The sequence below is a fragment of the Doryrhamphus excisus genome, chromosome 6 (genome assembly GCF_030265055.1).
Source record: "Doryrhamphus excisus isolate RoL2022-K1 chromosome 6, RoL_Dexc_1.0, whole genome shotgun sequence".
Lineage (NCBI taxonomy): Eukaryota > Metazoa > Chordata > Actinopteri > Syngnathiformes > Syngnathidae > Doryrhamphus > Doryrhamphus excisus.
Window position 1 is genome coordinate 16786599 of NC_080471.1, and position 26895 is coordinate 16813493.

The following is a 26895-nucleotide window of genomic DNA, read 5'->3' on the forward strand; positions in this document are numbered from 1 at the left end:
AAAAGAAGCAACACAACGAAAAAGCAGAGAATAGTTCACCTAGCATATCAAATATGCACAACAAATCCTGTACACAACACACACAAAAACTGTACAATGTGTGATATTTACTCTTATCACTTGTATGTTTGTCTGCAGAGTTTTGGCACACAGTTGCATCCATCAAACCCTGTACTTTTTGACATGAATATTCCAAATGCGTCATTTCATGTTTGAACACCACGAGGCATCAGTCAGTTCAATTTAATAGCCAGTACAAAAATGAAGCAATGCAAACAGGAACCTTTCAGGTTCAAGTCCTTTTTTTAAGGGGGGGAAATAATAATAATAACCAGTTAGTTCATCGATGCTGACATCACCCTTGCATGTTTCAACCATCACAATCATAATCACAATATTTTTGTGAAGGACTCTGACAACATGGTGTGATTTTTATTTTTTTTATATATATAAAACACAACCCAGTGATTTATTTACAGATTAAAAAGAAAAACTCTCTTTGTCATTTTGTCATTCAAGTAGAAACAAATAAGCCACAGATTATTTGTGCTACTACTCATCAAACTACTGTACACCGTGGGTGTTTGGAAAAAGCAAAAAAAAAAAAAAAAAGTTTCAGAGGTATGATCAGAAAAAATACACACTTTTTATATGCCAGACAAAAAAAACTCAGTAATATGCACTCCCCTCCGATTGGAGGATGAAATACAGACTCATTCGTTCATTCATTTTCTATCGCTTATCCACACAAGGGTGGTGAGGGGGTGCCGGAGCCTATCCCAGCTGTCTTGGGGCGAGAGGCGGGGTACACCCTGGACTGGTCGCCAGCCAATCACAGGGCACATATAGACAAACAATCATTCACACTCACATTCATACCTATGGACAATTTGGAGTCGCCAATTAACCTAGCATGTTTTTGGAATGTGGGAGGAAATCGGAGTACCCGGAGAAAACCCACGCATGCACGGGGAGAACATGCAAACTCCACACAGAGATGGCTGAGAGTGGAATCAAACTCGCGTTTCCTATCTGTGAGGCCATAACCATACAGACTCATTTTCCGGAATTTTCAAAAAAATAAAATTCAATTTAAAATAGAGGTCAGGAAGTTTTTATTTTCTAACTTTCACTCACAATTAGAACGTTCCACGAGTAGAATTTGGGAAAACAGGTGGGAACGCCTGTCAACCCTGACATCAACAGCATTCACGCTGGAAAAAAATACAAATAAAATCAACAAATGACCTGAAGATGAAATTTAAAAAATACCCATCAAGAAAAGAAAACAAGGTGTTCAATGGCCTTCTGCGTTGAATTGTTCAAGTAGTTTCATTACAGTGAGAACATGGATGGATGGATGGATGGCTTTCTTAAAGGGGCAGGACACCTATAAACAAAAAACAGCCTTGGGTGGGGAGATGGAGTCTACATTGTGAGGCAGGATGTTTTCAAGACATCAGAGGAGGCGGGTGGGCCTGTAGGGGTTTGTGTGTGTGTGTGTGTGTGTATATATCGAGGGGGTGTTCACTGACCAGCAGTAATAACACCAGTGAGAGGTTTGCCACAAACACTCACATGGAACCTGAGGTCTTTGTGCCGAGTATGGATTACGAAAGCATGCAAACCTGCTTCAGTTTTTTTCATTGGATGCACAAATTACACACTTGCACAACTTAAGTCCCCCCCCCCACCCTCCTCAGTGGTTTGTCTATTAAGTGTGGGTCTAAGTAAGGGCTGTTTTTGTCTCTCAAGGGACAAGGCCCCCAATTCATGGACATACACCTGCCAGAGTTGTTAACATGCACATGGCGAGGCGGGGACGACATGGCAGTGGCCATGGCAACAGTCTGGATGGATGTGAAGGGATCACGTGGATGGATGCATGAAGTATTTTTTTTTTGCCTGACTTATCGAGAAATGTGTAGAAACACCAGTGGACTTTCTCACGGGGGTAGGGTGGGGGGGGGGGTACAACCGGCTGATATGTTCGTTTTTGCTTGGAGAAGTTAGAAAGCAGCTGTTTTTTTTTTTAAAGTTGAATACTCCACATTTGCTGCACATGTCCCTTTCACACAGCCTGTCTGAAGTGTCCATGTTCTGTATGAAATGCAATGCAACAATATCCTACAAAATTACATAACACATTTTTTGAGGAAACATTTTCTTTGATGACTCTGCTTCATTGATCTCCTTCTCTGTTGTTTGCTAGTGAAGCACATTAGCTCTGAAAGCTAGCGTTTAGCCTCACGGTTATATTCGAATTTGATGCTGTGCCTGTTATACATCTCGGTATAAAAGAGGTTCTGTTACTGCCTCCAGTTTGGATCATTTGCATAAACAGGAAAATAGGGTGTAGCCTCCTCTGCTCAAGTCATGATAAAATAAACCTCTCCTCTTTCTTTACTATCAGGACAGGATGTCTCCCGTCTGAAAGTTGCAGATATCTTCCACTGACACGCTCGCAGCCTTGACAGGACACGTATAGCAAGACGGGTGTCATGCTGGAGGAACTCCTGGATGTTTTCAGGTCAAACATCATCTCCAGGCCTCATTTTGTTAAATTCTTGACTTGGTAGTTTCGTTCCAGTGTGCTTGTGAGGGATCCCTTTTATGTTAATTTTTTTGCATGAACGGCTGCTTTGAAATGAGAATAAAAAACACCAATTGTTGCTCGGATGGATGATACATGATGTTTTACAGACAAAAACAAAGAGTGCAAAAGTGTGTTGAGTGTAAGGCTGATATACCGTATATACTTCTAGACGTATATGAGGGTGGACTGACTGTTTCTCTCCATTCGTTCAAGCTAACAAGGCCATCCCTGAGCAGGGCCAAAAATCCAACCACTGGTTGAACTTTGGAGTAAAGTGATGAGTATATTGTGCAGTCTGTTTGTGAAGTATTGTGGTATTAGAGAAACTGTCTTTAATCCTGAGGTGTGTGTGTGTGTGTTTGTTTGTTTAAGAGTGTGTATGCTTCGTCTTCACCCGTTTTTTTTTAAAAAACAAAACAATAAAAAACAAAATGAAATATTTTTGATAAGACTCATCAGGGCTGTGTTGTTTTCTTTGAAATGGTGTTTTGTTGTTGCAAAGACAGCCTACAGCCTCGACTAGAAGAGAAGTACAGACATATGGTAGAGAATGTAAATATTGCCATCTGGGAAAGGCATTACCTTCTTATAAGATTACACAAGTCATTGCACTACAATAAGCAGTTCTGTACAGTATGGTATACCACAGCAAGCACGGGGATAGCAAAGAAGGGGGTGGAGCATAGGAGGGTTGCTGCTGACAGAAGTGTCACTATGATAAAAAAAAAAACCCGCCGCATTGGAGGCTGAAAGTGCGATTTTTTTTTTCTTTTTTTCAGTTTAAGGCGAATTGGCGGGACTGAGGGCGGGGCTGAGGGTGGGGCTGGAGGCATCCGAGCGGCTGTAGTCGCTGAGAGAGCTGGGACGAGCGGTGTGGCTAATACCGACTCCACCGCTGTGGGGCCTCTTGAGCATGCCGGGTTGGAAATCTGAGTGGCGGCGGGCGTGCTTCATCAGGTGATCGCTGCGCATGAAGCGCTTGTCGCAAAGCGGGCAGCCAAATTTCTTTTCTCCCGTGTGGGTGCGGTAGTGGCGGGCCAACTCGTCCGAACGGGCGAACTTCTTACTGCAGTCGGGCCAGGTGCAAGGGAACGGACGCTCTCCTGTAGGACACAGACAAATATCGTATATCAGTGGCTGCTCTCAGATGCTCTCCTAGCATGTTTTAAATTCCAAATTGTGCCTCAATTGCTGAGTTGCAATCTCGTGACCCTTGAGTTGTGATCAAGTGACCAAACTCAGCATCTCTACACAATGAGTGCCAATAACGGTGCATACCATTGAAATTATTTCCTACAATTGTGTGAGTGTGCATGATGTGTTGCATTAAGAAATTCACTTGAATTCACTTGACACATGAATATATTCCTGTATGTGTCCATCATTTCACTGTGCTATTATTCCATGGTAGTTTCGTGTCATATTCTTTTGACCACATCACAAAGGCACTAAGGCTAAACAGTAGATCAGACAATATTACAAGGCAGGGGCCTCTAACCAGTAACTCACCAAAGAAATAGAAATAATATAGTTCCAGTTTCCGTAAAGCAGTATTCCTTATTCACAAATTGAATATTAAAACCTTCTAAATACAGTTCTTAACATTATTAGAGCCCTTTAGACATGAAATAGCACCCCTATAGTCCCCTTTATAGTCGTATTACCAATATATTAGACATAATATGAGTAAAGAAAGGCTGCATGGTGGTCGAGTGGTTAGCGAGCAGGCCTCACGGCTAGGAGACCCGAGTTCAATTCCACCCTCAGCTATCTCTGTGTGAAGTTTGCATGTTCTCCCCATGTATGCGTGGATTTCCTCCGGTTTCCTCCCACATTCCAAAAACATGCTAGGTTAATTGGCGACTCCAAATTGTCCATAGGTATGAATGTGAGTGTGAATGGTTGTTTGTCTATATGTGCCCTGTGATTGGCTGGCGACCAGTCCAGTGTGTACCCCGCCTCTCGACCGAAGACAGCTGGGATAGGCTCCAGCACCCCCAAAATACCATTTGTGCTCATATGTGCTGCTACATAGTGTTCCTATTGGAGCTGAGTGGCAGGCGGACAGGAAGTTCAGAGTTGAGTTTTAGCTTGATGGTGGTTACAGCCATAAAAGGGCGTGTTTTTCTTCAGGATTTTTTTTTCAGGATTATTGTGTATGTTGTGAGATAATTCAAACCGGCAATAAAATTCTGGTCCGTGTGTGTCTCACTAAGCATTACAATAACATTGAAATGCGCTATGAAAATAAGCAGCAATCCCTGCTATGGGACTATGAGACACATTTCTACAATTTCACCACAACTCTGTATTAAATATTAAGTACAGGAAAATCTCAGCTGACTTCATGCAGGTAAAACAGTGCTGACAACAGGAGTTTATGCTTTTGGTTTATCTACCTTTGTCCAAATGAGTTAGCAATAACCTTATCTTCAGTATCTACAGTAGTACATGGCAGCCTGAAGATGCAAGGACACACAACCCAAGTCGCAAAAACTAGAAGATCTCAAAACATGATGTGCACAATCAGCTCATTTTGCATTCCAGCACAAATACACACAATCCATCTGTCTCTCAGTGAGTTCCTATCTGATGTGTCTTCATGTTTCTTTCTGCTTATGAAATGGTGTGTTCTCCTTATAGCAAACATCTCAGCATAGTGACTTATAGCAGGGTTGTGGGTTAAAATCTCATGAGCACGACCACACACGGCCAACATGTGTCTAATGATATGCTGATAGACTCTCAGACGACACCTTACCTCATACAATTTTGGAATTCACACTGTCATGCATAACATCACGTGAGATTTCAGCATATCTCACAACAGCTTATTGAAAAGAAGGGCAGACTTCAACAGGAAGTGTTAACAGAATCTACACAGGAAATTACATGTAGTAAACGACAGTACCGTATTTTCCAGACTATAAACGACTCCAGATTAATTAAAAAATGCACTGGACATTTATCTAGCAATCTATTTCACAAAATTAAAGACCAAGAGCAGACATTTAACCTGGAAAGCCAAGTTATTCAACTACACAATAACACACGGAACAAGGGGCTGAATAGTCTGTCTATTTACATAACACAATAACAGTTATTTAACTACACAATAGCATGAAGAGCATGGCTGAATAGGTTAGCTTAACATACAGTATCAAGCCAGAGACTCAAGCAAGTTCACCAAGTTCCCGATCTCATTCCTCATCTCTGAATGGCAGAAGCGGCATATAGTTGTCACATGATGCCTTCAACATTCAGCAGTTATTATTCACTTTGGAGGTTCTTGATTTACAAACACGACGATTAATATATTTTCATTTTTAGTTTGACTGTTAAAAATGTTAACATTTTATAAAGATTTGCCTGTTACGGTCATAAAAGCTTTATAAAGTGACAGTTCACCATTTTTTACACGCAAACTTCTTTTAAAATTCGAATGGATTGTGTTGAATCTTTGCAGTTCCACTTTATTTTAATGTGTTTAAAACGTGAAACATCAAATGTATTTGTGGAAGATCTAAAATTGAAAAGGCTGCAAAAAAGTGACTTTAAAAAATTGCTGTTATCCTGTCAGCTCCAGATGGTCGCCCCGCCCGTTTTCCAGCACGTAACTATCTACAAGTCGGCGCATGGGAAAATGACACCCTCCTCCCCCTTCTTCATCGGGCAATAAAAGTGGGCTTTGACACAAATCTACTGAAAGCCAGATGGTACCATATATCTTGTGGTTTCCTTCCATTCTAATGTGGAAACATTGTGTATGGAGCCTGAATGCAGCCTGGCCAACGCTATTAGACAATAGTAGTCATGTGTTGCCTCTTTTACCTGATTTGAGCCAGCTAAGTTGCAAAGAAGTGTGTACAAGATAAAATGACAAATGAGAGCATGCAAGTAGGCATGCCAAAATGCTTTCTTTCTTCTGCGGTTTCCCTTAAGGCCACAATGGAAACAGTCGCTGCTCGGCATCAAACACTGCTCACATGCTACCTGATTCCAGTCCGATCTTACAGAATAACAAGAAGTTGGTGCACGAGTCGGTTCACATGCCCCCCTGCAGCCTCCCACCCACCCCCACCCCTATAATACTGCATCGTTACAAAACATGCAGACAGACAGAGCAAGTCTAGACAGCCCGGTCTGTGTTCCATGCCTCTGACGCCTCACCTCAGCAGAGAAACCCACTCGATCCTTTCCCACTTCTCAGATGGCTAATTCACGTCTATATTTCCACTCCAATATTTGCAGCTATTGCAATATATAGGAGCATCTCTTCTGTGTGTGTAATTGAAAGCAATAAATAATCACGGGTTGTTTGAGTCTGAGTAAGAGCGAGTGTCGCTTTTACGGCACTACTTGCATTGATGAAGCTCATGATGGTCTGATTTCATACCTTATTAGCAAGAGGAACAGCCGGCGCCGCCACCTGGCACTACACAAAATGACTTAGTGGCTAAAAAGTGGAGCTAAGCTCGGCAGGCTGCTTAAGGCTCAATAACCAGTGTAACAGATCCAATAGTATTAATATTTAAGCAGACACCAGAGAGCTAAGCTGAGATGTCGCCCAGTCCTACACAGCCATGATGCAGCAATGGTGGAAGCATCAGGTATCCAACGCAACCTGCTGTGACGCTTCAAATTATTTAAAGCTCCGTCACTTGTGAGGATTGATGCACTTTTATCACCTCACGCCAAGTAGTAAAATAACTTTAATGTGAGCCACAAAAGAAAATTAATCATTATTCAGACTGAATTTGGGATGACAAGAACATTAGTGAGATGAAGGGAACATTGACTTTGCTCTTTAGTGGTAATAAAGGAAGTTATAAACTCTACCGTTATAAACTCTACAACAAGCTATATTCATTTAAGCCTTGTCCTGACAAGACAACATGGCTACTACTACTTTTCATACAAATACACCACATGATTGCAGTGTTATTATACCTCATAATTCGGCCCCTGCAAATCAGATTGACTTCAACTTTCTCACACAGCTCAAAGCATTTTGAAAAACACCCACTTTATGTAACTTTTGGGTGTTTAACCAAATCACCACAAAATGTGGTACACACCTTTAGGAGACTGACAAGCACATGTCTGTAAAAGTTGCTTGAAAAAACATGGCCGCTATGAAGCAAAATATTGCAGGAGCACAGGAAAGACTAGTAACTAGTAATTAGTAACTAGCTTCCCCTAAGTCGCTGACAATTTGTCTCATGATTATGTGAAAATATATGCAAAATAATATTTTTTTTTACACGTTTTGCCTTTTGTTCTGCATGCTTGGTTTACTGAGTTTTCCACCGAGTTCTACTGACGTCAATGCAATACAGATTTCTTTATACGGGCTGCAGATTGCCTGTATTAATGCAGCCCCCCGTATCCAGAAGTCCTTGGAAGCGCTTGGGACTGTGACCAATCAGAGTGGAGTAGGCGTACCCAGCGGAGAGCCGGTGGTGTGGTAAATGAAACAGTTTGGGTTAGAAGTAGGACGTCCGTGCAAACACTACAGAAAGAGGTGCAGAATCTGGAAGATCTAGAAAGCTTTCTGTGCAGGTTATTGTTTGTAACTGCTCTATAGGAGTCCACAACTCAATACAAAGCGCAGAAAATGAGCATGATAGGTCACAACAACATAGTTGGCACTTTTTTATGGACACTTTTCTTCTGATTTACAAGAATCCTTTATTAATGTTTTTGAAAATGGCGCAGCTTTCAATGTGAATGTACACAAATCTCTCTCCTTTCAAGCTCCATTGTGTATTTTTTTAAACAAAAGAACAGGTGGTGTTTCGGGGTTTACTTTTGTATTCTTGCAGAGAGATTTTTTTTTAATCTAGCGATTAATTGTATATTATTTCAATTAAAATGTGGCACAGAAGAAGCTAGTTTCTCTTCGTAGAAGAGGCCTCATACTGATTTGTTGTCCCATCCCTGGCTGTTTGCCACATCCAGGGTGTGGTTGGTTTTTCTCAGAATGTGTCAGCTCTAACGGGCGGGGTGGTGAGGGGGGGGTCAGCACAGAGGAAAGATTTGCCAAACGAACACAGTGACCCAGTTACCCGTAAAAAGAGTTACATCATGCACACCAACTGTACCTCTACCAAGGGGGGACACTTGTGCTCCAAGTGATGCGATTATGTCACAGGTGCTCCAGTTATATAAGTGTTCCCTTTGAGGCCAATAGGTCAGTAAATAAACAGCTTATCTCTGACCCTCCTCCACAGCATTTACATCTAAGACACCGGGCCTGCCTTGGTTTGCAGCACAAAGAGTTAACTGTGAGCCTTGAAAGCAAACGTGCAAGATCCAATCACAAGAACTCTGCGACAACACGGCAACCCAGTCTAGTCCAACAAAGCGTTCCAGCATATCAAATAGTAGCTGATAACATTCCTAGAGTGTCCTCAGGCATAGACCACACTATGCACAGCTGAAAGCAACCACGTGAGGCCAACATGGGAGAGCAAACATCTTGTGGGGTGAAAGAAAGGTTCCCTTGAATGCATGAGATCAACTCGGAGTACAACACAAAGTATCTCTTAGCGGATCTGAGAATCAAAAGAAGGTTCAGACTAAACCTACGTGGACTTTAACACGCAAACAGCTGAAGGATGGGACACCACACTGGTTAGTCCAAAGTCCATTAGCATTTCAGTCCCATCACATCGCTTTAATGGTCAGCCAGCAAGGCAACCAGAAATAACAGACTGCCTCTAGTGGAGGGGCTGGCTTGGCACCTTCCACAGCGGACTATGACCAACCAGCTACTGTACTCTGCCAGCAGGCAACAACCATCTATTAAAATAACTGACTCAGACCGCAAAACCCCTCAAGATGCTAACCTTTGAAGGTAAATAAAAACAAATAAATTACTAGCGGTATCACGAGATGTTGCAAGATTAAAAAGTGACAATAGACAAAAGCTGTCTCATGAGAACAGGGCGGCATCAGACTGTGAACTATGGACTAGCTATTGTGAATGATAATACACATAATATAGTAGCAGTGTGCGAGGCAGGATTGGAAATGCACATATAGTGCTTTACGCACACTATAAACCTTGCAATCCATCCTACCTTGGAGGTGAAGAGCTTCCAGGTATGAATGGTTGTTTGTCTATATGTGCCCTGTGATTGGCTGGCGACCAGTCCAGGGTGTAGCCCACGTCTCGCCCAAAAGACAGCTGGGATAGGCTCCAGCATACCAGAGATCCGAGTGAAAATAAGCGGGATAGAAAATGCATGGATAGAGGTCTGTCCAGCCCTACGTCATGTTATTGTATATTTCTTAAAAGTAATGTTAAAGTATAATTTTATCTCGCTGTCATGAACTCAATATTGTGTATTGTGATTCCCTTATAAATTACTCAAGGTCTTTGTTAATAAAGTGCCAGCTGTATGCAAGATGAAAGAACTGGTGGAACACGGAACAACAATGCTTGATTTGCAGCTCTCTAAAATATCATTGTATTTTGTTACATACCAATGGCTTGTCACTGCAATGCTATGCTATGCTCCAAAGGTACTGCTTTTGGGACCGTGGTCCATGACTTTAGTGTCTTTTACACTGCTTTAAACGACAGTCATTTTTACTGTTTCAGATGTAGTACCAGAGCCATAAGAGAAGCGGGTGGGCACCTGTGAAAAACAAAATCTCATCACACATCAACAGCCAGGTAAAAAATGTTGGATACCCCATTGGGAAGATAAATGACGTCTGTGGCACCCCTATGGGTTGTACACAAAATACTTTAGAAGACATGCTAATAGTATATATGTATATATAAATTCTTCATGATGTCATAAATGGTTGATTTAGGTGGCAGCATAGTAGCAGCAGTATCCTTTCTTGCCTGTGAAGACCTTTTTGTGCTAAGCAATGATGACTCAATGTATAGTATTTTCTTGTAGCTAACCATAGTTAACAGAGGAAAAACAAAGATTTGAAGCATGACGCCCCCTCTTTTAAAGTTTCCAGTCTGTTATTCTTACTAAGACATTGTCATCTATGTCAACCAGAGCATCTCTAACATGACATCAGTTGGTCATTTTGTGGCTGGGCTGAAATGCAGCACAAATGTTGTTTTGGGCTCAATTGCCATTCATCTTATTGCTTGTCATAACATTCTGGAGTGTATGCAAAATGGATGGATGGATGGATGTTTTAATTCTAAATATCAAAGGACATCTGGACAGCTGTGTCACATAAATTGTATTTCGACTGTAATGGGTTCCAAAAGATCTTTTATAGGTCAGAAAAGTGGAAGAAAAAAAATAGGTCCCCTTTTGGAGAAGGTAACTAGCTGTGCTTGTAGCAGCGGTTTGTTATTTTAATAATGTTACAACTCATACTTTGACAGTCATAAAATGTTTTCTATGTTCTAACTACAAAAATATTTCTTTTATACTGAATCCTACTTTGTGTAAATTTACTGCTCGCGGTCGGGTCTAGGACCAATTCATGCGATAAACAAGGGGGGGTGACCGGACTGCATTATGCAAATAGTGCTCACTTCTTATATCATAGTGTTTGTGAGATTGACGACACCACCAGGAGAAGATAAACGCAAGGTCATATCAGCACCTACCATACCCTGGCCAACTGAACTGTACTGCTTGGTGGAAATGTAGCTAGAACTGCATCCCTGTGGTACCTTGTGGCTCAATTCCACACCCCTTATTCTTTTCCATCCATCCATTTTCTTTGCCGCTTATCCTCACTTGGATGGTGGGGGTATGCTGGAGCCTATCCCAGTTGACTTTGGGCAAGAGCCGGTGTACACCCTGGACTGGTCGCCAGCCAATCACAACCTAATTGTTTTCTTGTGCCCATATTTGTGCCAGTACAGTATTAAACAGGAGAGTCAAAGAGTCAAAAGGTCAGGTCCTTGTGATGGAGCCTTGGCTCAACCTCAAGGACTCCAAAACATGAGAATCTATTATCTTTTGTCTTTTATTGAGAGGGACCATTGAATAGTCTGCCAGCCCTTGTGGGCCTTATAGCTGTCAGGTTGTGAACAATAGCGGCAGTGTGGCTCCCAGCAGGAGGAGCGCTCCTGTAATGCATTTCAATCAGACAGTCTGTGCGTACTAACCGTAAGTCTCTTCCCCACGAGCCGTACTGCACGGGGATATTGACATTCAGTGTAGAGCGATGCGACCGTCCGATTCCTGCATACACTTAGCCGTTATGCATTACTTCATGCCTTTAACTCATAAGGGAGCGTCAGGGATGCCTCGCCTGCATTGACCAGCTCATCAAATTTGCCTCAATTAGGTAGAGTGGCCACTCTCTTTCAGCCTTGAGTGCATACTGAAACAACCTGCAGTCTGTTTCTCTTTTAAACCCTGGTTAACTAAGGACATGCAAACAGCTACAACCATTATTACGTGTTTACAGTGTGTCCGCAGAGGCAGGTGCAGGGATGCCCCATTAACCGTTAACGCCAGGCCCGCAGCACAAAGCCGGCTCGTTCCGCTGCAGTGAGCCTGACATTAGAGCTTGTATGAGACAGACACCCTTGGAGTCCACGGAAACCCTGAGAGACCTCGCCGTTGCTCGATAAGACGAGATACAGATGGAGATAGTGCTCTCTATAAACGTTTGTCATGATGGAATTCAATGTGGAAGAAAAGTTTGATAGAGTTTACATGCTCCCACTGTTAGGGGTTCTTTACATATCGATATCACCAACAACTGGCATATTTAGCATATATTCATGCATTTATATGTCATCCATTTTCTCTAATGATTATCCTGCATCAGAAAAATCCACTATACATAGTCTTATAACAGAAAGAGCAAAATAATAATTACAATGCCTTTCTTCATCCACAGCTAGAATTTTCCTCACCTTGTGCTGAAGGCCACGCCCCAATGTGTCATACAAACACACACACCCTTGCCATGGTCTGACTTAGAACCACAACATTAAGGGGACACACCTTACATTCCATAAGAGAACATACACAGCCATGCAAAAGACTAAATACCCTCTTTGACATTCTTCTGTAAATGTGAATACAACAGAATGGACACAGTCAGAACCTGGAACCCACAGATGGGACCCCGTGATTGCCTAACAGGGGTGCCCTCTGTGTCAGAGGTCTCATCCCTTCAAACGCTAATCAGATTAGCATCAGAATAAATAACCTACATGAGTGGAGGGGCATTGACAGTGAATATATGCCACAACTAACCCCACCCCCACCCTAGCTCTTTTGCATGAATCCGTATTTTCGCCACCACAAGGAATCATGCCCCGGCACCTATTTTCCTTTGCAGCCTGAAGGCTGGAGGAAGGGGCCACTGGGTGGGAAGAACAGAGTGTCTTTTATAGGAATAATTGAGTGCTACAGTACCTACAGAATACATGAGCCAATTGAAAGCAGCACGGCCATGCAAGTGAATGACAGTGGCCTTTCTGTGTTAGGAGCAGTCATCATGCGTGCTTGGCCGCTTAATCACAGCTAAATCGGGTTTATGTTCCAACATTAGCCAAGAACTATCCTGTTAGCTCCAAAATGCACATCCTGGTTAGAATATGGATGTCACATGTAACACGTGCCTTACTGTGCAACACATGATTAGAAGAGACACAATTGTGGCTCCACTTTGGTGTTATTTACATCCTGGGCATCAAGTGGATTAACTAACACCTTGTTTCCACTGGACACATACTATCCATCTGCACGGCATTCATGAGCCAACATTTTATTCAATTTCAGTGTATTTGAGTTGGCACCGTCGGCAACTATTGGCTTTGGACTCATTTAATGCAGTTTAAAAGGCCACCCACAGAGTAGAGAATCAGAACCTAATACTGATGATTAACAATTTAATTTAATTTAATCTTTTCGAGACCAGGGTTCAATTCCACCCTGGCCATTTCTGTGTGGAGTTTGCATGTTCCCCCCGTGCATGCGTGGGTTTTCCCCGGGTACTCCGGTTTCCTCCCACATTCCAAAAACATGCTAGGTTAATTGCCGACTCCAAATTGTCCATAGGTATGAATGTGAGTGTGAATGGTTGTTTGTCTATATGTGCCCTGTGATTGGCTGGCAACCAGTCGAGGGTGTACTCCGCCTCTCGCCTAAAGACAGCTGGGATAGGCTCCAGCACTCCTCTCGACCCTCATGTGGAAAATGAATGAATGAATTAATATTATTTTCGTATGAATCATGTTTAGTTTCACATTCAGTGTTGCAAACCCAACAAACCAGCCGAGTTGACAAAGAATAGGAGAGTGTAACTGTGACGTGATGTGGAGCTGAAGACATTCTTGTCCAATGACTCTTTGTCATTGCTTTGCTCAGTTACAGGTCATTTTAACACGTGACATTGTTATATGTGGCACTTCTCTTCTATCATGTCACATTATTTTGCAGACCTTACTGGTACAGACTGTACTGTGGTGATTTACTCCTTGCTGCGGGTATCTCTCAGGGTCAATGAGGTCATTCCAGTTTTCTAATGACCACCATTGATAATGAAGGTCATCCACTGATTGTCATATGCAGAACCTAAGGTATGACAAATTGACAGTAGGATATTTTGGGGGGTAAGTGTGTAAAAAAAGAGGTCTATAACGGAAGGTCAACAGGTTTAAACCCCCCAACCAGCACTGGTTGACTGTGACATTTCAATTCATAGGTCAGATTTTAATAAATGCAAGAGAGTCTTTATTTTTAGCCACATAGTTGGCATTGCTTAAAGCCTCTCGTTTGCAGGAAAAGGGAAACTACTAAACTTCTTCTGCCGCCTGCCACCAACAACAACATTGGGGAAAAATATCGGTCAGCTGGGAGGGCTGCTGGAAATCCTGCCATGTGGCAGGTACATACACTGACCTCTTGTGCCCTAGTAAAGATCTGACTTATGACGAGGGCAGACTGGGGCAAGTGCAGGAAAACCCCATCTCCACCCTGCTACCTCATCCCGGCCACATAGGAACACTGTGCACTCTGTGTTGCAGCACAGGCCAAATGTTAAAACCGCTGGAAGAGAAGCAGTACATTTAATCTCTTACTGCTCCTTTTCCTGTGTGGAAATTGTTAGAATTGTAAAAAAAAGAAAGAAAAGGTTCCACTAATCACAGTTTCACACGTGTACAGAAATAGACAGAAAGCATGAATATATGCTTTTAAATGATTCTCTGCTGCCAGGTGGCGCCACTTTTTTTTAGGGCGGACCCAAAAAAAGGCTTTACAAGCACTGCACTGTATAAGAGGAACCCCCAGCAGAACACAAAAGAGGCCCAGATAGACAAAACCTCAAACCAGCTGTAAAATATGCCATTAGGCACTTTGTCTTTGAGGTATATTGACCCTATTCCTCTGCAGCTATGCCAACCACTTTTGAGGAGGTCTTACACACTGACAAGATGGCCTTTTGTGAAGCCCACTTAGTAGCGGGGGCGCAGAAGGCTTGGCCTGTTGTTTTATGAATAAGAACTGACTTGTAATGAGCTTGTCAGGGGTCACGTCTTGTTTGTAGTACAGCGGACTGCATGACATAATCAGAGCATGGTAACAAGGCATTTGTGGAGTCCAGCGTGTACTTGCCAACCACAAGACGCCAATGTTCTGCTTTTAAAAGAGCCACACGGCTCAATATAGCATCATAGGTTCTCTGACTGTATTTCTTACCATCATAATGCCAAGAGATTACTTTACAAGACTTATTCATATACTACAGGATGTGATGCACACAAGCCCCGCCTTCCACACCAGGGGATCAGACAAATGTTATCTGGTAACCTTGGACCCCCTCAACTCCTGTACATTTGTTGCCTTCGTACCATGATTTCATGGTAATAAAAGGTTTAAATATCCAATGCAAGGCAAGGTAATTCATAGTGCTTTACAGAAAAGACGGGTAAAATAACTTCATAAAATTCATCCATCCATTTTCTGTACCGCTTATCCTCACTAGGGTCATGGCATGCTGGAGCCTATCCCAGCTGTCTTCGGGGGAGAGGCGGGGTAGACCCTGGACATTGCCATATGCACAGTTGAATAGAAGTGTTGATTGAGGTTGAGGATTGTCGCACACATTGCCAGATTTTGCCAGCTTAAAACTGAAACGCAGTATCACCATGTTTAGTCCTGACTCAGGGCGCCTGCAGGAGACCACTACCTGAGCTTCTCAGAGCCCGAGATGGTTTAAGTGGCTCTAACATGTCAGAGATGTACTTTTGAGCAAGACCATGAAATTTGCTGTTTTAAAGTCTATTCTCGGAGCGAGAGGAAGCCAGTGCAGAGACCCGAGTACTGGTCGAATATGGTCAAATTTTCTGGTTCTAGTCAGGACTCAAGCAGCAGCATTCTGGATGTACTGCAGCTGTTTTACAGCTCTTTTAGTGAGACCAGTGATAAGGCCGTTATAGTCTTCTAGCCTGCTGGAGACACAGGTATGGATTCATCTCTCTAAATCTGGTGTAGACAGTCTTCCTGTGATTTTGGCAATGTTTTTAAGTGATTGATTTAAAGTTCAGATCTGAGTCCATTATGACCCCTAGATTTCTAACCTGATGATGAGCTTTTAGAGAAAGAGTCTCAAGGTGACCGATTGCACCTTCTCTTTGTTTCTGTGGGCTAAAGACAATGATTTAGTTTAATCTGAGCTTAGCTGGAGAATGTTTTTGCATCCATACAGTGATCTGTTTAATGCAGTTACGAGGAGGATATAGGCACTGTAAACTTAATTTTCATTAACTGAAGGGGTATATTTTTGCTTGAAACGACATAAGAAAGTTCTAAAACACCAAACTAAGCCACTTTAATTTTATAATAATTTGGAGCCTACTTGTATACCTGGTGCCACTACAGCATTAATATACCCCAAGAGGATGAAACATTATACTTTATACAGTATCACAGGATCAATATATAAAAATCAACTATGCCGCACACAAAGAAGGATGACACTATAGAATAGACCTCCTCCAAAGCCAAACAATCCTAAAAGGCACCACACTGTACACATCCATTGATACCCAGCACCTGCTTATGCTTGAATCCTGTCATGGCAATGTCGAGAGGGGCATCTGTATTTGTATTTACACATAATTATAATAGGGCATAATCTTCCTTGGCTTGTGCGCCACCCTTTAATAAACTTTGGTGGTAGTCAGTTAAGTGGCGTTTGTTGTCATCCAGCAAACTAAGAAACCACATCTAAGTAGTTGGGAAAAGGCCATTGCAACAACTGTTAATACTGACAATACTGAACAAGTGCTCCTTTTAACACATAAGATGCTTTAAAGTGTGTAAACGCAAAGTATTTCCAGAGAACAATGTTCGTTTTTCAGCACGAGACATACAGTATAGATCAGGTTTCATCTCCTGTCATCATGCCAACTCACACAAACAAAGACCGCAAAAGATGTAATGACGCTTTGCACAAGTAGGAACGTCTGGTACTTGGCTCTCTTTGTTAGAGGCTATAAAAGTGTCCCCCCTCCCTGCAATTAGAGGCTGGATCTGACTCCATGGTCATCCATGCGCTCTTTGCTCGACTAGTCCGGCCTGTAGGGGTGGGGGGGATTGAGTGAGTGAGAGAGCGAATGCTCAGCCGGAGTCTGGTTGTGTGAAAAGCACTGCAAGGTTGGCTGAGGCTGCTAGGCTGAACTCAGATGACCCACATTCTGGGACCATCCAATCCAATGAGCAGAAAGGCTCGTTATTGTCACAGATTATGAGACACACGGCAATTGCAGAGCTAGTTGTGGGAGTGGATCCAAACACAACGTGTGGTTTAGGGAATTAATAGGAGAGCTGGTGTCACATATCAGTGATATTGTGAAGGTATGTTAGTCCTATAAACGACCATTATTTATGTTTGCCTTTTTATTGTTGCATACATCCTATGTAATGAGCTGTCATGTGAAATGCAATTTGGCATTCATGATCACAAAGCAAGGCGGGGTTAGAAGACTGTGAAAATGAGCTGTTTCCTTTCAATACAATTCCCTTTGTGAGCCAGGATCATAAGTCAGCTTTACATCAAGTGTGTGCTGCAGAGGGTTACGTGTCCTTTTTTTCCAGGAGTGTGTGCAAAGAAAGGGAAGGGCTTGGAGGAGCTGGGAGGGAAGGAGAGCCTCCTCAGTCTGGGCTCAGCTAGTAGAGTCTGTTGCTGGCCAGATCAGCTGGCAGCCTGTCTAGCGGGGGTGTGGCACATCACAACAAAGAGCTTTTGGGTAGACACATCTCTTATCAACCCCCACAATTCGAGTCCGTTTCCATCTTTGCCCCCCTTCTAACCACCTGCCCTGCTTATCCAGCGGAATGCAAAGCAAACATTTGGGGCTACTTCAGCAGCAAGGTCATACTCGATCCGTCTTGTACTTGCAAAACTTTTTTGTACTCTGTTATAATCGTAACATGAACTCGTTTTCACCATCAAGTCGCATCGCAAGTTTGCCTTTATACTGAATGCGCACAACAACAAGACAAAAAACAAGGACCGGAAGTCTGCATTGTGTGTGCAGTGGCGCTGCAGCTTGGGCTTTGCAGGGGAGGGCTGCAAGTGGAGAGCTGAGCTGTGAGAGTGGGAGTGGCACTATTTTCAGCTCCCACCGTCCGCGCAAATTAAAAAGGAAAGTTCACACAACTTGAAGGGAACAATTAAAGCAATCGAGTACGTTTGTTGGCCGCGCACGCAATTCCAAAACACAATTATGAACAATGTTACAGCGGTGATACCAGGCTTAAATGCAAGAACTGTTTAACACATGTGCTACTGACCTGTGTGCGTCCTGAGGTGCGCCTTGAGGTGCGACGATTTGCCATAAACTTTTTCACAACCGGAATAGTGGCATTTGTGCTTTTTCTGGGGGGACTCTGGCTCGCTGCGACCTCTCGATCTTTTGCCCCTTTGTTTGAGCGATGGATCCGAGATGGTGGTAGGTGTGGCACAGTTCCCATCCTCCGCCAGGCTCGCCGTGTTCTCCTCCTTGCTTTTTGACTGCTCGCCATGCACATCGTTGGGAGTCTGCTGGTTAAAATCCGCCAGGATCCTGGCCACCACGTACAAAGACGAGTTGTCCTTCACCACAGGTTCTTTCATGTCCTCTGGGTTCCTGGAGGAAGGTGAGGGGTTCTCCGACTTCATCTCGCTGTTGTGGACAACCGCACGGCTGGACATTGAGACAAGGCACTCCGCTGCAAAGTGATCCATGATGTCTTTCAAAGAGCCCCCCCACTATGGCATCCAAAAAGAAAACAATGGCGTGGGTGTGCGGGAAGAAAATAACTTGCTCCGTGGTTCCCTTTGTGTGCCTGGTAGAAGGAGGTGGTTCTCATCAGAGAGACTTTGCGGTCTTCTTACCCGGCTTTCCAAGTTTCATCAGGAATAACATCCTGCGTGAGAGACGACACTGTCAAAAACGCGCATACGTCGCCATAGAAATAGAGATTTAAAAAAACTCAAAAGTCTTCGTTTACTGCGCCAACTCTTTAAAGTTGAAAGTATGAATTCCCATGGCTGCTTCAGACTCTCTCCAGCATAGTGAGTGCGTCTCGGACCGCCAGTCCCTGCAGCCTGTATCCATGCTGGGGGCGTGTACTGTTTCCATGCTGGGGGCGTGTCCTGCACCGGCACTGCTCTGCTGTATCGTCACCGCGCAGCGCGCTCATTGGGTGCAGCTTAGCCCCCCAATGGCTCCTACAGACACACACACGCACACACAAGCACAACTTAAAAGTGTCACCACAGGTTGCCACTGGTGCCTTTGGTGTCACACTATTGGAGAAAAGGCATGCCCATTTATTGCGCAGGTCTTTTTGCTCCTCGCAAAAGAGATAAGAGTCAGAGTGAGTCATGTGAGAAGAGTATTCTTGCAAAAATGTGATGCAGAGAACTGTTATTTTAAACTATATGCCTGTAGAAGATGCCTGTAGCACATCACAACATATCATAGCAATCCCCAGAATTTATACAAAATAAGAAATCTAACTAAGGTTTGCTACATTGCAGTTCTCCAACAAGTGCTGATTCAGCAAAATGGCACATTGCAGTAGTGAAAAGCTAGACATATGACAGCAAATTTTACACAATTCCAAACATTAAATATTATAAATGGGTTTGCTAGCTTCATGTTTAAGATTAATCTCCGTACTTGCAGGAGGTGGTAGATAAACAGGAAGTCAAAAGACAAAATGTACTACAACAACATCACACTAGTACTTCTTGATTTAGCTAAAGTTTGGTGAAGTTGAGCAGCCTTTGGATCAATTCAACAGGTTCCAATAGCAACTGGACCAAATAATCTCTTTCATATAACACGATGGCTGGTATACAATAACTTACAATGTGTAGTTTTACCTACAAAAGTAAAACATCCACCATATTGTATTCAGGAGTTCATGTTGGTATGAACCAAGGTGAAATATTGTGTTCAATGTGCACCTTGTTTTCTTCCGCCTTGCAGTGGACCTTTCTGTGTGACACTCTGGGGTCTCTGCCAGTTGACATGCAGCCTGCCAGCCAGCACAGGCAAAATCTTCTTCAGAAGATCCTCAGGGAGGAGACAAGTGGCACACTGTGGGGGAGGAGGCAGTCAACATACAGAGCAGTGTGAGATCTTGTCATTATTGCATCACACATCTTGCAGGTCGTCTCTGCAAAAGGTAGTCGGACTGCAGAGTTTCAACCTTAAAGGACCACCCCAGCTGCAAAGACAGGAAATAAAATCACTCATGCTAATGCAACGTCTCACATAAATGACCCCCATGTGCAACATGCACTCACAGCCATCCACTTATCAAATATGTTTTCATTTCAGCATGTCTGGACTGGGGACCTTAGAAAAAGTACACAATGTTCTTTCGGTGTTCATTTGAAGGAAAAGTAGAGACTTGTGAGGTAGGAGCAAATAAAGTGAGTATCAGACCTGCCCCTCTGCTGCAGCTGATGTTCTCCTGTGAGAATGAATGCACACTTTCAGCATGGTGCACAAAAGCAGAGTACTAGAATGTTCCCAGTGTTCAGCCGGAGCAAGGCGACGTGCCATTCAGAAGGCCATCTGGCTGTATTATTTTACATATTCTTTGGCCACAAAAAAAACATGGTGCTCTCGTGTTTCATGTGCAAGAAGGGTATATTTCCTCTTTCTCAGGGCGTTATGTGAGCTGTGTCGAAATTGCTTGAGTGTTAATCAACTCCCGAACGCAGCACCACCAAAAGACTTGAGTAAGGAAATCCACTGCAGTTATACAACCGCAGAGAAGAAGTTTGGGTTTTTTTTTTTGATGATTTCAAATCCTGAAGTTTTTGTGATGGCTCCAGGGACCTTTTGTACTCTCTGACATCCAAGTACTGTCTGGCAGTGACACCCAGGTCTTAGGGAGATTGGCCTCCTGACACTGGAATGGTAGAGATCTTCTTGAAGCGCAGGACAGCCTGACAACTATCCAATGTCAACGCAATTTGTTGTTTTGTTTTTTTGGAGTAGGTGGTCAGACACTTTCTGTAAAACAACAGCAGCGGCAGAATCATACAATCACACTTTACTAGCCTATAGTACAAGAGTGCTGGCTTGCTTAGTATTACGGCTGCAGTCAGTGGACAATGACAAATAAAATCCTTTCCCGCTTACATACCACGCAAACACAACTTTTACAGCCGGGGTCACCAAACAAATATATTGTAACTTCTGAAACGTCAGGTCAATAGACACAACAGAAGGTAGTTATTTCCACTCAAACGCCGACCCACACACAAAAAAAACCCTGAACAAACACTGTCAACATGCCAAAGATGTAGGCAGAATCTTCAACAGATTTGACATTAAAGGTATAGACCACCAATTATCTTCTACATGTCTTCTTTTGCTTACAGAAATACAATATCTCACAAAAGTGAGTACACCCCTCACATTTTAGCACCCATTGTAATATATCTTCTTAAGGGACAATACAAGAATAGAAACTAAGAATGGTCAGTGTAAGCTTTCTCACTCTGAGCTCCACGGCTCCAGCAGTGCCTTTGACAAAGTGTGTCCGACAATGAGTGCTTCTAATATCTCGGTTCTCCTGACCACCAGAGCACCAGCGGTGCCTACGTTGCCACTCTTTTCAAGTAACTCCCCAAAGGTCTCAATCATTTATTATCAACTCCTATACAGACAAAATTAGAAAGTGGGGTTTGGCAGTAGTCCAGTAGTAGTCGGAGCGCTTGGGAGTGTGACCAATAACACCGTGGGCGTGCCATGGGTGGAATAAATTAATACAGACCATTTTGGAAATTCAAGAAAATACAGCTGGATTAGGTGCAGATTCTGGAGATCTAGAAAGCTTTATGTGCGTGTTATCGTTTGTAGCTGCTTGATAAGAGTCCACAACTCAATAAAAAGGGCCTAAAATGCATCGCCTTTAACAAAGTCCATCAATGGAAGAGGTGCAAGACTACCTTGTAGATGAGACATATTGTTTTTAGAGTTGCCTGGTTTTTAAAAAGTTAATACTTTGTATTTTGTAAGAATCTGGCTGTGATGGTAGGATATGAATTAGGGTTAGGATAAGACAGAGTTAGACCGAAGTATCTCATTTGGAGAAATACATGCACATTGTTTTTTTTGTGTGTGTGTTTAGTGGACCGTGAACTGAGCACAACATGGCGTTGAGAGTACTTGCCTCTACCTGGACATTACTAGCCTGGGTATACTACTTCACAATCACTATGAACAGAAAATGACCCAATAGCACAATTACATGTAAGTCACAGCGGCTTGACTCTTATTTCCTTTGCTTTCTATCTGAAGCTAGCTATAGTTTTTAAAGATGATTCTGCATGTAAATCTAGAAATACAACACAGCTAAAGGAAACAAGTTATTTCAGTGATAAGAACGTTACAGACTCAATGAAACTACAATCTTGTAACTTATCTATCCCGTCGTCTCTCTTTTGTTGTTCAGCAAAGCTTACTCATCGTGAGTGACACCCCAACAACGGGCCCCATGACTAATGATGACAAAGCAAGTTGCTATTTCACCTGTGAAGAAGAAAAGAGGATTAGTCAGATGTTTGTGTTGCACCGGCATTAAACAAGAGACGTGTTCCTGTCGTTCGCCCACCTTTGGAGCACAAATAACTCCATTCATATGAAGTTTCACTGACCACAGGTGGCATATTGATTATGAGGAACAAACTCCGGATCAAGCGTCGTTGACGACAGCAGTCATCTGAGTGTCTTCAATGAGTCAGTCACGCGGCGCTGAGACAAGTTGAAACTACATGTTACTGACACAAAGTCTGGTCTGGCTGCCTTCTAGCAAGATCTACTGGTTACAAAAAAAAATGATTGAGCACTTATCAGCAAACTCTGTTCACGTAACATGACCTACAAACAAAGATGATTGACTGGGACAACATTGAACGTCTGGCTACAAGAACAGACAAGGTTCAGTGAACATGTTTTGAGTTTTGAGACATAAATTACTGATTACTGATTTATTATAAAACATGTCCATTGCAGCCTTAAAGGGCAAGATGTTCTCTCAGAGGAACATCTTCTTTTTAACAATTGTCTCAGTAGGTCTCAGTATTGATGAATTCATTGAAGGATTACAATTAAAAAAGCATCAGGAGTGGTAACCCAGTCTTTGTCCAAAAGTAACAAAAACACCGACCACTCTAAAGCTGGCTAATTAACATATATACATTATATAGTATTATATGATGCTGGACCTGTGTTGCTCTTTTGTGGTGTTGTCAGGCAACTAGTGGAGAATCATGACAGATCCTTGCTACCTTTCTAAAGTCAAACAAAGTCTGTAACCTATTGAGATGTGCTTAATGTGAGCTAAAAAGAGACACCAGGACACTTTATATAAAGTAGAAGTCAAGTCAAGTCATAACATGTTTTGGTGTCATCAGCATTTGAAGTTGTTTCTCTACATGCATGTACTAATTTTGTGCAATAATGCAATAATAAGGCTACATGTAGATGAGTGTTGATTTTAATGTATGCATCTATTGTGGCTCTATATTGACAAATAGTTGCGATACAGATTTCGGATTGGCCAAATGCACTTGAAAGCTAACACTAGCCATACTGACATGAGGTACTCTGTAGTGGAATAGGCGTATATGTTGCACTGGTAAGATGTAACAGCATTGTCATTCCACCTACACACTCTACAGTGGAATAGCTCAGATGAGGGTTCCAAACTGGTAGAAGTGTTGGACAACTGGCAAGTACGGGTCGTTGGTGGTGTCGTGGCTCATATGGTAAACTTTCCTGCAGCAAGCATGCCGTTAATGTGACCTTCGGTGTGACGTCTTCTGTCTTTTGGTAGGAGTCCGCTGGGATAGGCCTCAGCTTCCCGCTGACGGGATCAGGGATGGAAAATGGATGGCTGGTATGAGGACAGAAAAGACCTATCAAAAGTTGTGCGTGGCACAGCTAAATGAAGGTCAGTTGGCATACTGGTGGGAGGTGATGTTCTCAGATGCGAGTTCAATGTGGTCATCCTCCCTCGGCCTGCGCCTCCAGGCTGTCCATGTTGAGCCACACAACAGAGGCAGCCTTTTTCACCCCTATGTTAATCCAGCCTGCCTCCCCCCGCCTTGATACCGCCTCTCTGGCGCGCCACCACAAAGGACAAAGTGGTAGCCTGCACTCATTGAGAGAATGTTGCATAAATAGATAGAAAACAACCAGATGAGCCATCTCTCTCTAACTATGTACGCATGAAGTTATGTTCATGAACCATATAGATCAAATCCACGTCATTCCCTTGACCTGAGGCTGACGCTGACTGAGCCAAGACTATGTGCAGCCATCATTGTTCCCTCTCATCACAGCATGTTGGCTTTGTCCAGTCCAGACAATACAGCCTAAAAGAGCAAAGTGAAGCGGACACAGTTTTGTTTTTGCACTCATTTACTGGTCAGTGGTGACCCTATTCAGGATGCATTGATCACTGCACTGGCTGGGGAGGGATGAGCCTCACAGGCACTGGCGAGGGGGCCGCTATTCACTAGATCGCCACGACCGCAGGCGCTGCATTAACTCGTTGTGCTGATGCTATAGGGGTCGGGGCATCATTTCTAAGACCATTCAACAACGATGCCATTACATTCGGTTGGTGGAAGCACAGTGCTTGATGCTGACCACTTGAGAAATATGCCAAAAAATAATGGCCAGCCATTGCCTATATGGAACAAATTTATAGAAGAACAATCTCAGGGACACACTTACTATCTGTTTATAGTCTATAATTAAACCAATAACTTCACAAACCTGTTGCTAATTTGAGTTCTGCCTATTGCGTGTGTTGCTAGCTTTTGTTGGAGCAATGCTATTGTTTGGGTTTTGTTACTCTTCTTTGTTGGATGCTTGTCTTTTATGTCTTGTTGTTTCAACGTTTATATCCTAACTTCAATGTGTTATTTCATATTTTTATTTCAGTATGTGTACGTATTTGTATTTCAGTACATGTAAAAGCAAATGAAGTGGTCTTACGTCACGTATGTTGACACAGACTAGGGCGGAGGGTGCTTCTAATGTCATCGGGTTCACGTGTGGGCATGGCTTCCCAAAGCCCGCCACTAGAAGCAGGAAGTAATCGCAGGGAAGCGCGCCATCCAACAGTGGGGGTTGATTCTGAAGCAGCAGCGTCTCCCTTTAAAAAAAAACGTAAGCATACGACACGACGTAGTGTGGAGAGGGGCAACGTACGCTGTTTTGTCCTCGAATGACCCCACAATGCTCAGTCGAGAACATCCCGTTCATGAGTTATTAATAGCTCGCCTTGCGTCACCCAACTGCCGCTCTGCTCCACACGCAACGGAGTCTCGATCCGTGCCAGCCACGAATCCTCCTCCCAAAAACAACAAAAAAAAACCATGCTTATAAAACAGGGCAGTCGTGCTCCAACATCTGTCTGGGTGTCTTACAGCTCATGTGAACGCGACCTGTAAGTGTTATTAAACAAGTCACTAGCACTAACGAATTATAAGCTAATTTGTGTCTGCAGTGCACCAAGATTATATAGGTGAACTAATGTAGAGACCAAATAGCACAACCCACTCCCTCACCCCCTCATAAAACCCGGAACCTAGCTGTGTAGCTCTGGAGGGAGAGGGGAGGGAGTCTGCAGGCTCATTCTAAGCTCTGACATGGCAATGCTGTATGTAGGTCGGTTGCTGTAACTCAGCTGTAAAAGAAAACAACATAGCACTGCAATGAATCTGCCGTAAATATTTACAAACAGTGTTGCTTGCTGCTGTGCGGGCTGCCTGCTACACCCACCACACCCACTCAGGCATAAGAAGAAGAAGAAGAAGAAGAAGAAGAAGAAGAAGGGTGGCGCCTGTGTTGCATTTCTCATTTAATTCCTTTCATATACTGTGACTCCAATGCGCAGCTTCACCACACCTGGAGAACTCTTGGCATCCGCCCCGTTGGATGACGCACTGGGGATGCTGCTGGAATGCCAAATAAAACATCCAGTGGGCGCATTGACACATCAAATTGATGTATGAAGTAGTTGGAGGGCAAAACACTACATGAAATGACATAGAATTGGCTTTATAATTGTATCACATGGTCTTCATCAGCAAACTCTTGGCCAAATTAGACTTACTCAATGTGCTGCGGGGGAGGGAGTGTCTCTGCTTAATTCTAATCAGCATTTTTTCTATTTTAAACAGTAACATTTGTGAAGTGTCATTAAGGTAAAATGCTCATGGCAGTTTTTGTATCAACAGTCTTCCAGACGAACCCTACCCTGTGTGTGTATGTGAAGCAACACTTTGACATCATGTAATTTGCACAGCTTCGGTACATAAGCAGAGCCAGACTAATGGGCTTTAGCTTTTGGATGGAATTCATGTGTACAGTATGTAGCTCAAGAGAGGATCTCATAGATTGTGGCTTGTTTGGATTGAAACTTTATGATCCTTACTAGCAATGTAACGTGTACATAGTGTATTAACATTTTCTGAATGGAGGTTATGACAGAGTTAGCAGAAAATACTTTATGATGTCCTCAGATCCTGAGCAGGTTTTGACCATATGTGGATTGAAATCAGTTTGGAATGGAGGGTATGCGGAGAGTTTGCATGGGGGTCAGTCTCCTGAATGGTGTACCAAAAAGCACGGAAATGTCGACTTATCTTGCATGTATCAGTGGATGGACCCCCCTTGAAACTTTCTGCAACACTGTTTCTCGAAATGCTGCCTTTTCCATCCATCCATTTTCTATGCCGCTTATACTCCTCAGGTTTTCTCGGGGTATGCTGGATCCTATCCCAGCTGACTTTGGGTAAGAGATGGACTGGTT

At 43.1% G+C, this 26895-nt stretch overlaps 1 protein-coding gene across 2 annotated transcripts; it reads right to left on the reverse strand.

Annotated features, from left to right (window-relative positions):
* On the reverse strand, positions 1–25228 carry klf13 (Kruppel like factor 13). 2 transcript variants are annotated; one of them, XM_058075591.1, is made up of 5 exons: positions 25074–25228; positions 22681–22820; positions 20015–22598; positions 18352–19270; positions 1–3699 (listed from the first exon to the last, which is right to left on the reverse strand). In XM_058075591.1, the coding sequence occupies exons 4-5, from the start codon at positions 18782–18784 to the stop codon at positions 3377–3379; spliced, it is 756 nt and encodes a 251-aa protein (XP_057931574.1). In that variant the 5' UTR covers positions 18785–19270; positions 20015–22598; positions 22681–22820; positions 25074–25228; the 3' UTR covers positions 1–3376. The 2 variants fall into 2 exon arrangements, with proteins under 2 accessions (XP_057931574.1, XP_057931573.1); XM_058075590.1 differs by lacking the exon at positions 25074–25228 and adding an exon at positions 23739–23907.
* Positions 25229–26895: the final 1667 nt, after the last annotated feature.